We start from the raw sequence: 13,656 nt of genomic DNA, 5'->3' as shown, positions 1-13,656 counted from the left end.
GGATATTGTTGACAAACAAAACCTCTGACCTAGGAACTCTCAATTATTCTAAATTCATTCCAAAAATTCAAATCCGCCTCAATCAAATGGCTAAACATGAACTATCCTGGTCTGGCAGACTGGCCGCATTTAAACTGTTCATATTGCCACAGATTTTATATCTATTCAGATCAATTCCAATCCCAATTAAATCTTCATATCTAGCAAAACTACAATCGAGGCTTAAAAAATACGTCTGGGGAAATATGAGACATAGATGCTAACATAATATATTAATCAAACACAAAAAATTAGGAGGAATGGGATTGGTTGACATTAGGGACTATCACAAAGCATCATTATTAGACCAACTCAAACACTGGTTTATAGTGGAAGATGATACAAAATGGGGTGACATTGAAAAAACTCTAGCCTCTACTACCGATGTAAGTGCCATACTACTAGGGAGCTTGTGGCAAAGGATTCCAACTAGTCAAATAACACCTGGGCTATGGGGAAGAGGATAGAAACGCATAAGCCTTTTGGATGTCCAGAATTCTCATCATAAGACAGATGCGCAGTGCGAATTGGACAGAGCTGTTCCTTCATGATGTGCCTTTTATTTATTGACTATTGTGAGTAGAATACTTATTTTTTAACATTCAATAAAAATACTTTTATGGTAATGCACTAGGTCGCTGCGCCCTCTGTTTGTTTTTCTCTATTCAGTATATTTGGACTCGCCGGTCCTTTGAGGGCAGCAAAGCGTGCATATCCCAAGAATTTCGTTATGTGGTCCCAATGATATTGAGTCCATCCCCAAGCGCAGGAGTATCTGGGTTTTCCACTTCTACAATAAAACAACACCAACTGTACGAGCCTCAATTGAAGCCTGGGAATCCTTAGCTCCATGCCTATAGATCCTCTCTGAATAAGTCCTCTTCCTACACCTATAACAGCCTTAGAAGTCGTAATGCCGAGCATAGATACCTCAAATCGGAAACATAATGGCATACGCACAATACAAGATATTTGTGTTGAAAACTATATAAAAAATTTTGAATTCCTTATGAAAGATTTTAATCTCCTCTCTTCAGAAAAACCAACCTATACACGCATCAGTAGTTGCCTATTGAAACATCCAGTAAAAACAATATATATACCCAAAGTATATTTACAGATCCATAGCTCTGCTACTCCTAAATCAGGTGGTATAACCCTATTTTATAACCTTCTACAATGTAAATCAGAATTTAATAAGACTTCTGCCTTAACCTCCCTAGCGGTCTGATTATGTCAGTATTTCTGTGCTCAAAGCAGTACATTTTTTTGCATGGAAATATGTATTTTCTATTGTAGGCCTGTAATTGTTAGGAATAAATCACTGAAATCTGTCCGAGCAAGAGTCTAGTAAACATCCCGGGTATGTTAAAATTTGAAACACAAAATCATAAATTATAATATAATAAATAATCATAAAAAATAATAATATAGGCTCTCTCTCTTTCCGGCGGACGGTGATGGCGGCTCCGGGAATGTGTTCCGGGGCTCCGGTGGTGCTGAACAGCCCGGTGGTGAAGGTGCACCCGGTGGTCCTGGCCTCCATAGTGGACAGCTACGAGCGGAGGAACGAGGGGGCGGCCCGGGTGATCGGAACTCTGCTGGGGACGACGGATAAACATTCTGTGGAGATCACCAACTGCTTCTCCGTCCCCCATAATGAGTCCGAGGACGAGGTGGCGGTGGATATAGAATTCGCCAAAAATATATACGAACTTCATAAGGAAGTCTCCAACACCGAACAGATCATGGGCTGGTACGCCACAGGAAATGACATCACAGAGCATTCCGTACTCATTCATGAGTATTACAGCCGGGAGGCCAACAACCCCGTCCACCTGACTGTGGACACCAGCATGCAGGGGAGCCGCATGAACATCAAGGCCTACATCAGTAAAACGATGGGGGTGATGTTCACCCCACTGACTGTGCAATACATTTACTATGACACGGAGAGGATCGGAGTTGATCTGATTAACAAAACTTACTTCAACTCCAACCGCTCCATCGGCCTGACCACCGACCTGCAGCAAGTGGGATCCGCGGCCAGCCACCTGCTGGAACCTCTGGCCACCGTGCTGCAGTATGCCGAAGATGTGCTGTCCGGTAAAATCTCAGCGGACAACACGGTGGGAAGGTTCCTGAAGGACCTGGTGACCCAAGTTCCCAAGATCGGCACGGAGGACTTTGAGGCCATGCTCAACAGCAACATCAATGACCTGCTCATGGTCTTTTACCTGGCCAACTTCACCCAGTCCCAGATCGCTCTCAATGAGAAGCTGCTTAACTTGTGAGGAGGACCCTCCTTGGCATCCTGGACAACATGGACCAGCGTCACCCACATGTGGAGGTGACACTCCCCTCTGTCGTCGAATGGATTTATATTGGCTGAAAGTTACAATTCCATTAAAAAAATTAAAAAAAAAATGTAAAGAAAAATAATAATATAATAATAATATATTTAATACAATAATTTAATCAAACCAAAAACACCGAAATGTGAAATATAGCGCCAAGTTCGCACATCGCTGAGCAAAGTTGCAGAATCGTATTCAGTGTCTGATGATAAATTTCCCCCGCGAATCATTATCTCTCAATTCTGCAAGTGGTTCTGATTTACTATCGCTGTTTTCTAGCCGGTCTAAAACCGATTTTGACCTAAAGGGACGCCTTTTTGGACGCCATGGACGTTTCTCAGTTTCCAGGCAGCAAGAACAGTAAAAATGCAGACAGGGCGCCGGACAAAGCACTCGGGACAAAATGTATGTGAAATGGTTTGATACAGGAATGTTATACTATGTGATTTTAGTGTATTTAGTGAATGTCACTTTTTGTCATTTTCAAATTTCCCGCCGTTCTGTCCCCCGTACGTCCCGACGTCGCAGGGAACGGAACCCAGAAGAGAGATGCCGGCATCGGCCGGAGGACATTACAGGGGACACTGCAGGAGGGACATCGCGGGAGTGCAGGACAAGGTAAGTGAAGAAGAGCTCCCGGGGCAACGCTGCAGTGTATTCCCGTGTGTAGCTCGGGGTTACCGCATGTGGTGCTGAAACTTTACCCCGAGCTACATTCGGGAATACTGCCAGGGAGGCTACTCAAGTGGAAAAAGACTTAGAGATGGAAATCTGTAATTAGCAGTGGGAATGTGCATTCAGGAATGTGTTTTCAGCTACTAGATTTGCTAACCTTTGGCGGCTAATTCACAAAACTTGCACAAGATTGTATCTAGTTCCTTACCTAATGGCCAAATTCTCAAAACAACGTAGTCCTCAATGCTGGAGAAACTGCGGTCAGATTGGTACTCTATTACATATATTATGGACATAATATTAGAAAATATTAGAAACTATTGGTATAAAGTTTTCCACATGATATCGGAAATTACTGGGATATTAAAACAACCAGATCCTACCCTAGCCATTCTGAATATAAATATAGATACATATCCAATCCATTATCGACTCTTAGTGACACATATTCTTCTAGCATCAAGACTTACCATTACTAGACACTGGAAAAAAGACTTAGCCCCTTCTCTAAAAGAAGTCATTGAGCGAGTCCAGACCCCCTTCATCTATGAGAAATCTTTAGCTCACCTAATAGAATTACCAATTTGACAAAGCTTGGAAACCCTGGTCCGACTGGTTCAGAACTGTAACCTCAGATATTATTATGTTTAACCTTTTTTGTATACTCTAAAATGATTATTTCGTTGAACTATTAGGACTGTTAGGAATTATTCAATATTTCCTTTTTTTGTTAAACTTTACCGCAATACTTATACTGGATATTGTGTAGCTTTTCACTGTCCTATTTTTGTTTTGTTTTTTTTTTGTTTTTTTGTTGTAACTATATTTGTAAAACCAAATAAAAAATGTATTATGGAAAAAAAAAGTTGAAGCAGGTATTTAGCATTTGAAAAAAAATATTAGTGTATTTTTTTTTTTACTGTCAATGGAAAAAACATACAGATTTGCACCACAGCTAGAAAACATTTTTGAACAGGCCACAATTTATGAAATTTTGGGCATGCATTTAGAATCTGAAAATGATAAAGCTTTTTAACACCAACAAAGGAATTAGCCAAAAAAAGTTTCATAACAGCTAAAAAGCCTGTTTGGACAGGGCAACATTTATGAGAGCTTGAGCAGGCATTTAGCATCAATAAGAAAAAAAATTGTTCCTTTTTTAGACACCGAAGATGCAAATAGCATACAGGTTTGCAGCACAGCTGAACAGGCTACAACTTCTGAAATCCTGCACTGTCATTTAACATCTGTAAAAAAAATATTACTGTATTGTTTTTCAACACCCATGATGGAAATAGCATACAACTGTACAATCACAGCTAGAAAGACTTTTTGAAAAGGCATAATTTCTGAGAATATGAGCAGGCAATTAGCATCTGTAAAAAATATATAGTGTCTTTCTTTGGTCACCGGCAATGGCAATAGTGTTTAGGTTTGTGCTATAGCTAAAAAGTCTTTTTACTCAAACCACAGCTAATAAACAAATATAGGTATCATATGGACACCTAAGATGGAAAGAGCATACAGGATTACACCACAACCAGAGAGGCTTTTTGAAAATCTTTGAGATCTTGAGCAGGCATTTAGCACCAGTAAAAATAAATAAATAAGTGTATTTTTTTGGACACTGATGACAGAAATTGCATATTAAACTCTGCTTTGAATAATTCTTTATTGGAGTTTCAGAATAACAGAAAATAGAAACAGAAAAGAACAAAAAATAGGGAATGAAAAAATACGATTTGCAAACTTCCAATAATCCAGAGAGTTTTCATCTGCATTAACAGAGTAGTAACGTACCAATAAGAGTTTAAAAATCAATATGTGACGGGCTCCACTAACAATATACACAAATCAATAAGTGCAAAACCATATAATCAGTCCTTAATACATTTCCATAATATGATATTAACAGTCACACTAGTGCTGCATACATATCTTCACATATCAAGTCCTCAGAAAAAATCCTCAAAACAATCCGTGATCTTATAGTGTCTTCTATAGTATATTGAAAAATAAATAAATAAAATATAGTCCACCAAATGTATATATATATGCTGTGCTCCTTCACCAGTTGTGCTCTCACCCGATGCATATGACCAAACCGTTAAGTGAGGTCATATAAGCTTGTGTCCCTTTAATTGGGCTCAGATTTGGACGTATGGATAAACCCCTGTATTCCAGATTGATGGATGAATGGAGTTTTTCCTTTTACCCAGCAGCGGGTCTCGTCGTTTCCTATAGATATTTCTCCTGGAGGTGGATAGATGGAGTTATCCCTCTTCCCACTAGGGGGTCTCTTGGCTCCTTTCAAACTTTTTCCTCCATATGTGTGTATTCCATGTAATTGAAAGAAAATATATAGTGCCTTATCCTCTTTTTTAAAAGATTTATTAAATATATATAATGCACTCACATAAGAAACAATAAAAAATGCCTTTGATACAATTTTGCTACATTTAGTAAGTTTTTCTCACTCCCATCTACTTGCTGTGTGTTACGCCTTTAAGCGTCGTGACGTCAAAGCCCCTCCCCTACACGTTACACCACCAGGTCACGTGGCTTCATCAGGGGGAACGCTTAACCACTTCCCGACCGGCCGTTGTATATAAACGGCCAGACGGTGGCAGTGCAGGGTCGGGTGGTCGTTTATAAACGGCCTCCCCGCAACCCTGCTTGTGCGCTCTCCCTGGGAGCGCGCAGCACCGCGATCCGGTGTCCTCCGGACACAGTGAAACACTGATCGTCAGACAGGACCTCTGTACGAGGTCCCGATCATGTGATCACTGATTGGCCAATCAGTGATCACATGCAAAGTAGTAAGCAAGATGTCACTTGTGACATCATTGCTTACTGCGTGTGAAATCTGTGAATGATCACAGAGGTCACATGGTACAAGGCTAGTCACAACAGCCTTGTACCATGTGACAAGCTGTGACCAATCACAGCTCACTCAGTATTTCTCAATGACTGAAAGAATGCAGACAGAGAAAGAGAAAAGATTGCTGTTACATCCTATATGGGTGTAAAAGCAGTCAGTGTTAAAAAAAAAAAATCTTCATCACCCCCCACAAGTAGTACAGTGTCACCATGGTGACACTGTACTGCTAGGGTGACAGTATGTAGAAAAAAAACAAAAATAATAATATAAAAAAAAATAAAAATGTAAAAAAAAATGTTTAAAAATTATAAGTTTTGGTTATAAACTAATTTGGATTTTTTTTTTACTAAAAAGATAATGGAATAACTTTTGGCCAAGATTTATGATGAAATATTATTTATTTGCAAAATTTAAAAAAAAACACTTTTTTTCAAAATTTTTGGACATTATCATTTACATAGCAAAAAAAAAATTAAAATCCCAGCGGTGAATAAATACCACCAAACTAAAGCTTTATCCATCGCAAAAAATGGTAAAAAATTCATTTGGGTACAGTGTGGCATTACCGCGCAATTGTTATTCAAAGTGTGACAGCGCTGAAAGCTGAAAATTGCCCTGGACTGTAAGGGGGTAAAAGTGTCCGGTCTGGAAGTGGTTAAAGGCATAACACACAGTAAGTAGATGGGAATGAGAAAAACTTTCTAAACAAAGCAAAATTGTTTCAAAGGCATTTTTTTATTGTTTCACATGTGAGTGCATTATATATATTTGATAAATCTTTTAAAAAAGAGGATAAGGCACTATATATTTTCTTTCAATTACATTGAATACACACATATGGAGGAAAAAGTGTGAAAGGAGCCAAGAGACCCCCTAGTGGGAAGAGGGATAACTCCATCCATCCATCCATGCTGAGAAAAAGGATCTCTTGATAATGACCAGACCCCCTGCTGGAAAAAAGGAAAAACTCCATTCATCCATACATCTGGGATCTGGACTTATTGCACAGGCTTCAACCTATCACAGGACCACAATTCATTTCACTGAGTTCCTGAGAGTGACCCATTGTTTCACAAATGTTTGTAGAAGCAGTCTGCATGCCTGGGGGCTTGATGTTATACACCTGTGTCCATGGAGGGGATTGGAATACCTGAATCCAATGATTTGGAGGGCTGGCCCAATACCTGGAAATATAGTGTATACCACCCCGGTCTGCTGGATGGCTGGCTTGGCTCCTCCCACCTATGTGTTACACCTTGTGATTGGGCTTCCTCAGTAGGCCTATTATTATTATTATTATTATTATTATATGTTTATAATCTCAGCAGTTTTACAATAAAGTAAATTTTAATAATAATAACAACATTGATGAGGTGCCCTCTACCAGTAATATTAATATGGCCGGATTGTACAGTACGGTATGAAAAAAAGGGGAAGGAGTCACGTAATATCCAGTCTCTACCTTGTCAATAGGTTTTACTGGTACCGCATCCTTTATTATAGAGACACTAAAAGAAGACAAAACTCAAACTAAGAAAACTAACGGGACTTTTAAGGTGCCATACTGGGCAGCACAGTGGCTAAATGGTTAGCACTTCCGCCTGGCAGTACTAGGGTCTTCAATTCAAATCCCAACCACGGCACCGCCTGCCTGGAGTTTGCATGTTCTCACTGTGCCTGCGTGGGTTTCCTCCCAAACTCCAAAGACATGCTGGTAAGTTAATTGGCTCCTGTCTAAATTGGCCCTAGTATGTGTATGTATGAATGTGAGTTAGTGATCTTAGATTGTACGCACCTTGAGGGTTAGGGACTGATGTGGATGTACAATATATATGCAAAGCACTGCATAAATTGACGGCGCTATATAAGTACCTGAAATAATAATACCAATCATAAATATGTAAAAATTAGCTTTATTATACAATATTAAAAATGCATAATTGTAGTACAAAACCTAAGTATAAACATGCTCTCTAAAACATATACCACTACATATTGTAATAATAGAGACATTCAGCTTGATGTAAATAAATCCATGGTTACATATTACACCAATGAAGAGATTAAATACAATTCTGAGTTGTATAGCCAGCTTCCTCAGGGAGGTCTGGTATATATCGCTAGGACCATAAGCAGAACCATGATAAATAAACAGAAAGGACAAAACAGGATATATTCTACATTGTATGATGATATATCTATATGTCAAAAGAAATAGTACCTGTTCGTTCAAAGTATACAATGCAAAGAAACGCCCAGTGATGGAAAAATGCAATCAACCATTTTGAAGGAGGACCAATTCATTAAATATATGTAAATATATAGCATAGAGGAAGCAAATATAGGTTCTATAGAAAACATAAATTAAAAAGATCAAAATAAGCAAAGAAAAAAAAGTACTTTAAGATAGAAGTGACTTGTGGGTCGTCATGTGAATTGTTTGATATCAGTGTTGGGAGTAGGGTTGTAGTTTGGAACCTTTTGGGCCTTTAAGACACTATTGATGGAGTATTTATTACATTTATATAAGTAGCTCATTTTAGAAAGTTACTTCCTTTGTTCTTTGCTTATTTTGACCATTTCAATGTATTTTTCTATAGGACCTATTGTATATTTGCTTCATCTCTATGCTATATATGTTTAAATTTATTTAATGAATTGGTCCTTCTTTAAAATGGATGATTGCGGTTCTCGATTGCTGTGTTTCTTTGCATTGTGAACTTTGAACAATTAGGTACTACTTCTTTGGATATATAGATATACTTTAGTAAAATGTACAATGTATCCTGTTTTATATTTTCAGTTTTTTTCTGTTTGTTTACTATGGTTCTGCTTATGATCCTAGAGATTAATACTAGACCTCCCTGAGGAAGCTGGCTTTGCCCAGTGAAACGTGTCAGTGTTCTATACATCAAAATGTAAACTCTTCATTGGCTTAATATACAACCGTGGAGTTATTTACATCCAGCTTAATGTCTCTATTGTTACAATACGTAGTTGTATATGTTTTCAGAGAGTATGGTTATGCTTAGCTTTTGTACTATAATCATGTTTTTTAATTTTGTATAATAAAGCTCATTTTTACATAATATTTCTGATTGTAATTGGTATGATACCTTAAAATTCCCAATATTTTTTTTTTAGGTTAGGGCTTTGTCTTCTTTCAGTGTCTTCTTGTGCTGTACTGTATTGTTCTAAGCTTCTAAGCCAGCCCTTCTCAACCTTTTTCAACACAGAGGAAGCTTTGAAACAACTTTCCAGGCTCAGGGAACCCCTACTAAAAATCACAATATCTACAACTCATGATACATTAGAATTATATTCAGTGGGAAGAATGCTCCTTTCACTTGTGGTCATTGGGTCATTGTACCTCTTACAAAAAGCTAAAAATATCAATGGTGTCAGCGGGATTTTATCTGAAAGGTAGAAATTGCTCATTGCTCAATGAACCCCTAGCAACCTCTGGAGGAACCCTAGTTGAGAAACCCTGTTCTAAGCAAAGTATTTTTCTGTTGTTTTTTTACTTTTTTTTCAGGTGGGACAGCAGAGCCCAGGAAACATGGGGGGGGGGGGGCACACTACTGGAGGTCCATGGAAAATATTTAACAGTTAAACAGCTTCCTGATCACTTCCACCTGACAGCCATCAATTGTCTTGTCAGTCAGGAATGAGTGTAAATCCCACCACTGCTGCTGACGTATGCCATGTGGTAGCAAAAGGGTTAAAATGAAGTGATAAATCTCTTAAAGTGTGAACTTATTATGAGTATGATTGCATCAACTTTAACTAATATTAAACATTATTTTAGAATCTACAATAGCAAAATGCATTTGTTAATATAGCCAGATACATCTACATACAATATACACGGGACTAAAAAAGTAAAGGAACACTTTGACAACACATCAGATCTCAATGGGGAAAAGTCTCCTGCTATATATCTATACTGATATGGACTGGGTAAAGTATTGGGAATGTAAGGATGCCCCATCGTATGATGCAAATGAAAATTATCAACCTACTGAGGACTGAATACCTAATGGCAGTCAGGGTGTCATTGTCTAGTCTGTAGAGGTCTGTGCAACCCTCCATGGATATGCCTCCCCAGACCATCACTGACCCACCACCAAAATGGTCATATTTAAGGAAGCATTTTGTAGGGCTCTGGCAGTGCTCATCCTGTTCCACCTTGCACAAAGGAGTAGATACCAGTCCTGCTGATGGGTTAAGGACCTTCTACGGCCCTGTCCGGCTCTCCTAGAGTAACTGCCTGTCTCCTGGAATCTCCTCCATGCTCTTGAGACTGTGCTGGGAGACACAGCAAACCTTCTGGCAATGGCATGTATTGATGTGCCATCCTGGAGGAGTTGGACTTCTTGTGCGACCTCTGTAGGGTCCAGGTATGGCATCATGCTACCAGTAGTGACACCAACCCTAGCCAAATGCAAAACTAGTGAAAATGAAATTGTAATGTTAACACAGTAATTTTCTATCTCTCTCTTTATATTATATAAAACACTAAAAATATATATTATCCTCTGTTTTCAAGCAAACCTGTTTTTGTATTCAGGTCAGGTCTGAACAGAATTATGTAACATTTTTGGAAAAATATACAACCAAGAAGTCCAATACTTGATGCCATTATAGCAAAAATCTGCACAGCCACCACGTCTTTCCCTTTAGTGCTCAGATAGGCTGGGATCATGGCAATCCAGACACTGCAGAACACCAGCATGCTGAAGGTGATGTACTTGGCTTCATTAAAACTGTCCGGTAATGTCCTGGCTAAAAAAGCTATAATGAAGCTCACAGCTGCCAGAAGCCCCATATATCCCAGGACAGAGTAGAAGCCAATAACTGAACCCTCATTACACTGAATGATGATCTTTCCCTGATAAGAGTGAGTGTCCTGATCCTGGAAGGGAGGAGAAATAGACAACCAACTGACACAGATTATGACTTGAACAAGTGAGAACACACAGATTATAAGATTGGGTAGTTTGGCTCCCATCCATTTCCTCCAGGGACTTCCAGGTTTGGTGGCTTTAAAAGCAATAGACACCATCATACTTTTGGCAAGTAGAGAAGAGACGGCAACTGAGAAGATGACTCCAAAAGAGGTTACACGCAGCATGCAGGTTACATCTACTGGACGGCCGAGGAACAAGAAGACACAGAGGAAGCTCAGCATGATGGAGACCAGGAGAAGGTAGCTCAGGTTCCGGTTATTAGCTTTAACAATGGGGGTGTCCTGGTAATGTAGAAATATCCCCAATATTAAACCAGTCAGAAGACAACAGAAGATGGAGACAGCTGAGAATACTGCAACAATTGTATCCTCAGTGTAGGAGAGAAATTCCACCGATTTTGGAACACACCGATCCTTCTTCTCATTTGGCCATTCATCATCAGGACATTTCATGCAGTTTTCACTGTCTGCAGGAAGATAAATACAAATACAATGAGCATCTGTGTCAAAGTTTCTAAGAAAAAAAACCTACAGTATGTACTGTTTTGCCTCACAGCTAGCAATTTGATTTCCAGTTCATTGTGGGAGAGTGAATAGTATTTAAATGTCAGTGTAAGTTGTATTATAGATAGATCTTTTGTTTTATTTTTTCTCTGGTTATATAGCTATCATGTAACATAAAAAGAGGGTTGCTGGACATCCTTGTATGGAGAGACTGGCTATGGGCAGTAGTAAAATATGAAAAAGTGAATGATGCTTTTAAGAAATTGCAAAGTTTGGAAAAAAAGAAAAAAGAAGAATGTAGAGGAAATTTTGGCACATTGGTCTCTTTCCCCTACACCTGCTACTCCACCACCAAACTGGACTCACCATGGAGTTCTGCAATATTCAACTTCTGATGAGTATGGTATGACTTCATTGTTGTAGACATGGGTACTACTGCACTGTCTGTGATGTGTGATGGCAGCTACTTTGACCTTGGGCTTTTTTTTGTGGATAATTTTTATTTCATTTAAACAACAAAGATATACAATATATTGCCATAAGTATAGGGACACCCCTGCAAATCATTGAATTCAGGTGTTCCAATCACCTCCATGGCCACAGGTAAATAAAATCAAGCACCTAGGAATTCAGACTGCTTCTAAAAACATTTGTGGAACAATGCGTCGCTCTCAGGAGCTCAGTGAATTCAAGTGTGGTACTGTGATAGGTTGCCTCCTGTGCAATAAGTCCATCCATGAAATCTCCTTGCTACTAAATACTCCACGGTCAACTGTTAGTGGTATTATAACAAAGTGGAAGCAACTGGGAACAACAGCAACTCAGCCACGAAGTGGTAGGCCACGTAAAATGACAGAGTGGGGCCAGCACAGGCTGGAGCACACAGTTGCCAACTGTCTGCAGAGTCAATAGCTAAAGACCTCCAAACGTCTTGTGGCCTTCAGATTAGCACAACAACAGTGTGTAGAGAGCTTCATGGAATGGGGTTTCATGGCCGAGCAGTTGCATCCAAGCCTTACAACACCAAGTGCAATGCAAATCGGCGCATGCAGTAGTGTACAGCACACCGCCACTGCACTCTAGAGCAGTGAACACGTGTTCTCTGGAGTGACATATCATGCTTCTCAGTCTGGCAATCCAATGGACGTGTTTGGTTTGGTTGCCAGGAGAATGGTAATTGCCTGAATACATTGTGCCAAGTATAAAGTTTGGTGGAGGGGGGATTATGATGCGGGGTTATCTTTCAGCGGTTGGGCTTGGCCCCTTAGTTCATGTGAAGGGAACTCTTAAGGCATCAGCATACCAAGACGTTTTGGAAAATTTCATGCTCCCAACTTTGTGGTAACAGTTTGGGGGTAGCCCCTTCCTGTTCCAACATGACTGTGCACCAGTGCACAAAAAAAGGTTCATAAAGACATGGATGAGCGAGTTTGGGGTGGAGGAACTTGACTGGCCTGCACAAAGTCCTGACCTCAACCCCATAGAACACCTTTGGGATGAATTAGAGAGGAGAGTGTGAGCCAGGCCTTCTCGTCCAACCTCATAAATGGGTTTCTGGAAGAATGGTCAAACCTTCCCATAGACACCCTCCTAAACCTTGTGGACGACCTTCCCAGAAGAGTTGAAGCTGTTACAGCTGTAAAGGGGGGCCAACTCAATATTGAACCCTACAGACTAAGACTGGGATGCCATTAAAGTTCATGTGATGGAAAAGCAGGTGTTCCAATACTTTTGGCAATATAGTGTATAACCTTTATGTTTATGTTGCCCTATGGGATGCTCCAAAGTGGCATCTTTCTGTTGAATGACAACTTTTAATTATTTGTTCTTTGGTATATGTTCTTCAGGTCAGTGCCCAGCCACTATGCCCTTTTTTGGCAATCCCTTGACTTCTAGCTTAGAAAGTGACCAATACTGAAAATGACGGTTTGGCTCCAAACAAGTTCAATTGGGTTCAGATTCCAAATCTGAATTTCAAGATTTTTTGCTATACATTTCTCAAACTGAACCCCGGTACATTCGGCTCATCCCCAATTAGGATGTTGACAAAGGGACTGCTATGATCTCAGTGAGATGTTAAATAACTATAGATGTTACCCTTTACACATTACCAGCAACCATGCACATAACATGAAATAAAATAAAATATCTAATGCATGGTCCACTTTATAACATTTTAATCTTCATTGGTTGGATTATTTTCCAGGTCAACGACTTACAAATAAGTGAAA

General features: G+C 39.5%; 1 protein-coding gene and 1 pseudogene across 1 annotated transcript in view; one reads left to right on the top strand and one right to left on the bottom strand.

Annotated features, from left to right (window-relative positions):
• Positions 1–1,479: 1,479 nt before the first annotated feature.
• On the top strand, positions 1,480–2,432 carry LOC149449824 (eukaryotic translation initiation factor 3 subunit F pseudogene; annotated as a pseudogene).
• Positions 2,433–10,483: 8,051 nt separating this feature from the next.
• The window catches only part of LOC149449823 (vomeronasal type-2 receptor 26-like), a 51,018-nt gene continuing 47,845 nt past the window's right edge, over positions 10,484–13,656 (bottom strand). Inside the window, exon 6 of the mRNA XM_089692717.1 lies at positions 10,484–11,388. Within this exon, the coding sequence (XP_089548843.1) occupies positions 10,484–11,388 (905 nt within the window). The remainder of the gene's footprint in view (positions 11,389–13,656) is intronic.

This window comes from Staurois parvus, unplaced genomic scaffold, assembly GCF_062004578.1.
Source record: "Staurois parvus isolate SC_StPar_1 unplaced genomic scaffold, SC_StPar_1.0 ptg000602l, whole genome shotgun sequence".
Lineage (NCBI taxonomy): Eukaryota > Metazoa > Chordata > Amphibia > Anura > Ranidae > Staurois > Staurois parvus.
The sequence above is the reverse complement of the archived record's forward strand: the minus strand, read 5'-3'. Positions and strand labels throughout refer to the sequence as shown.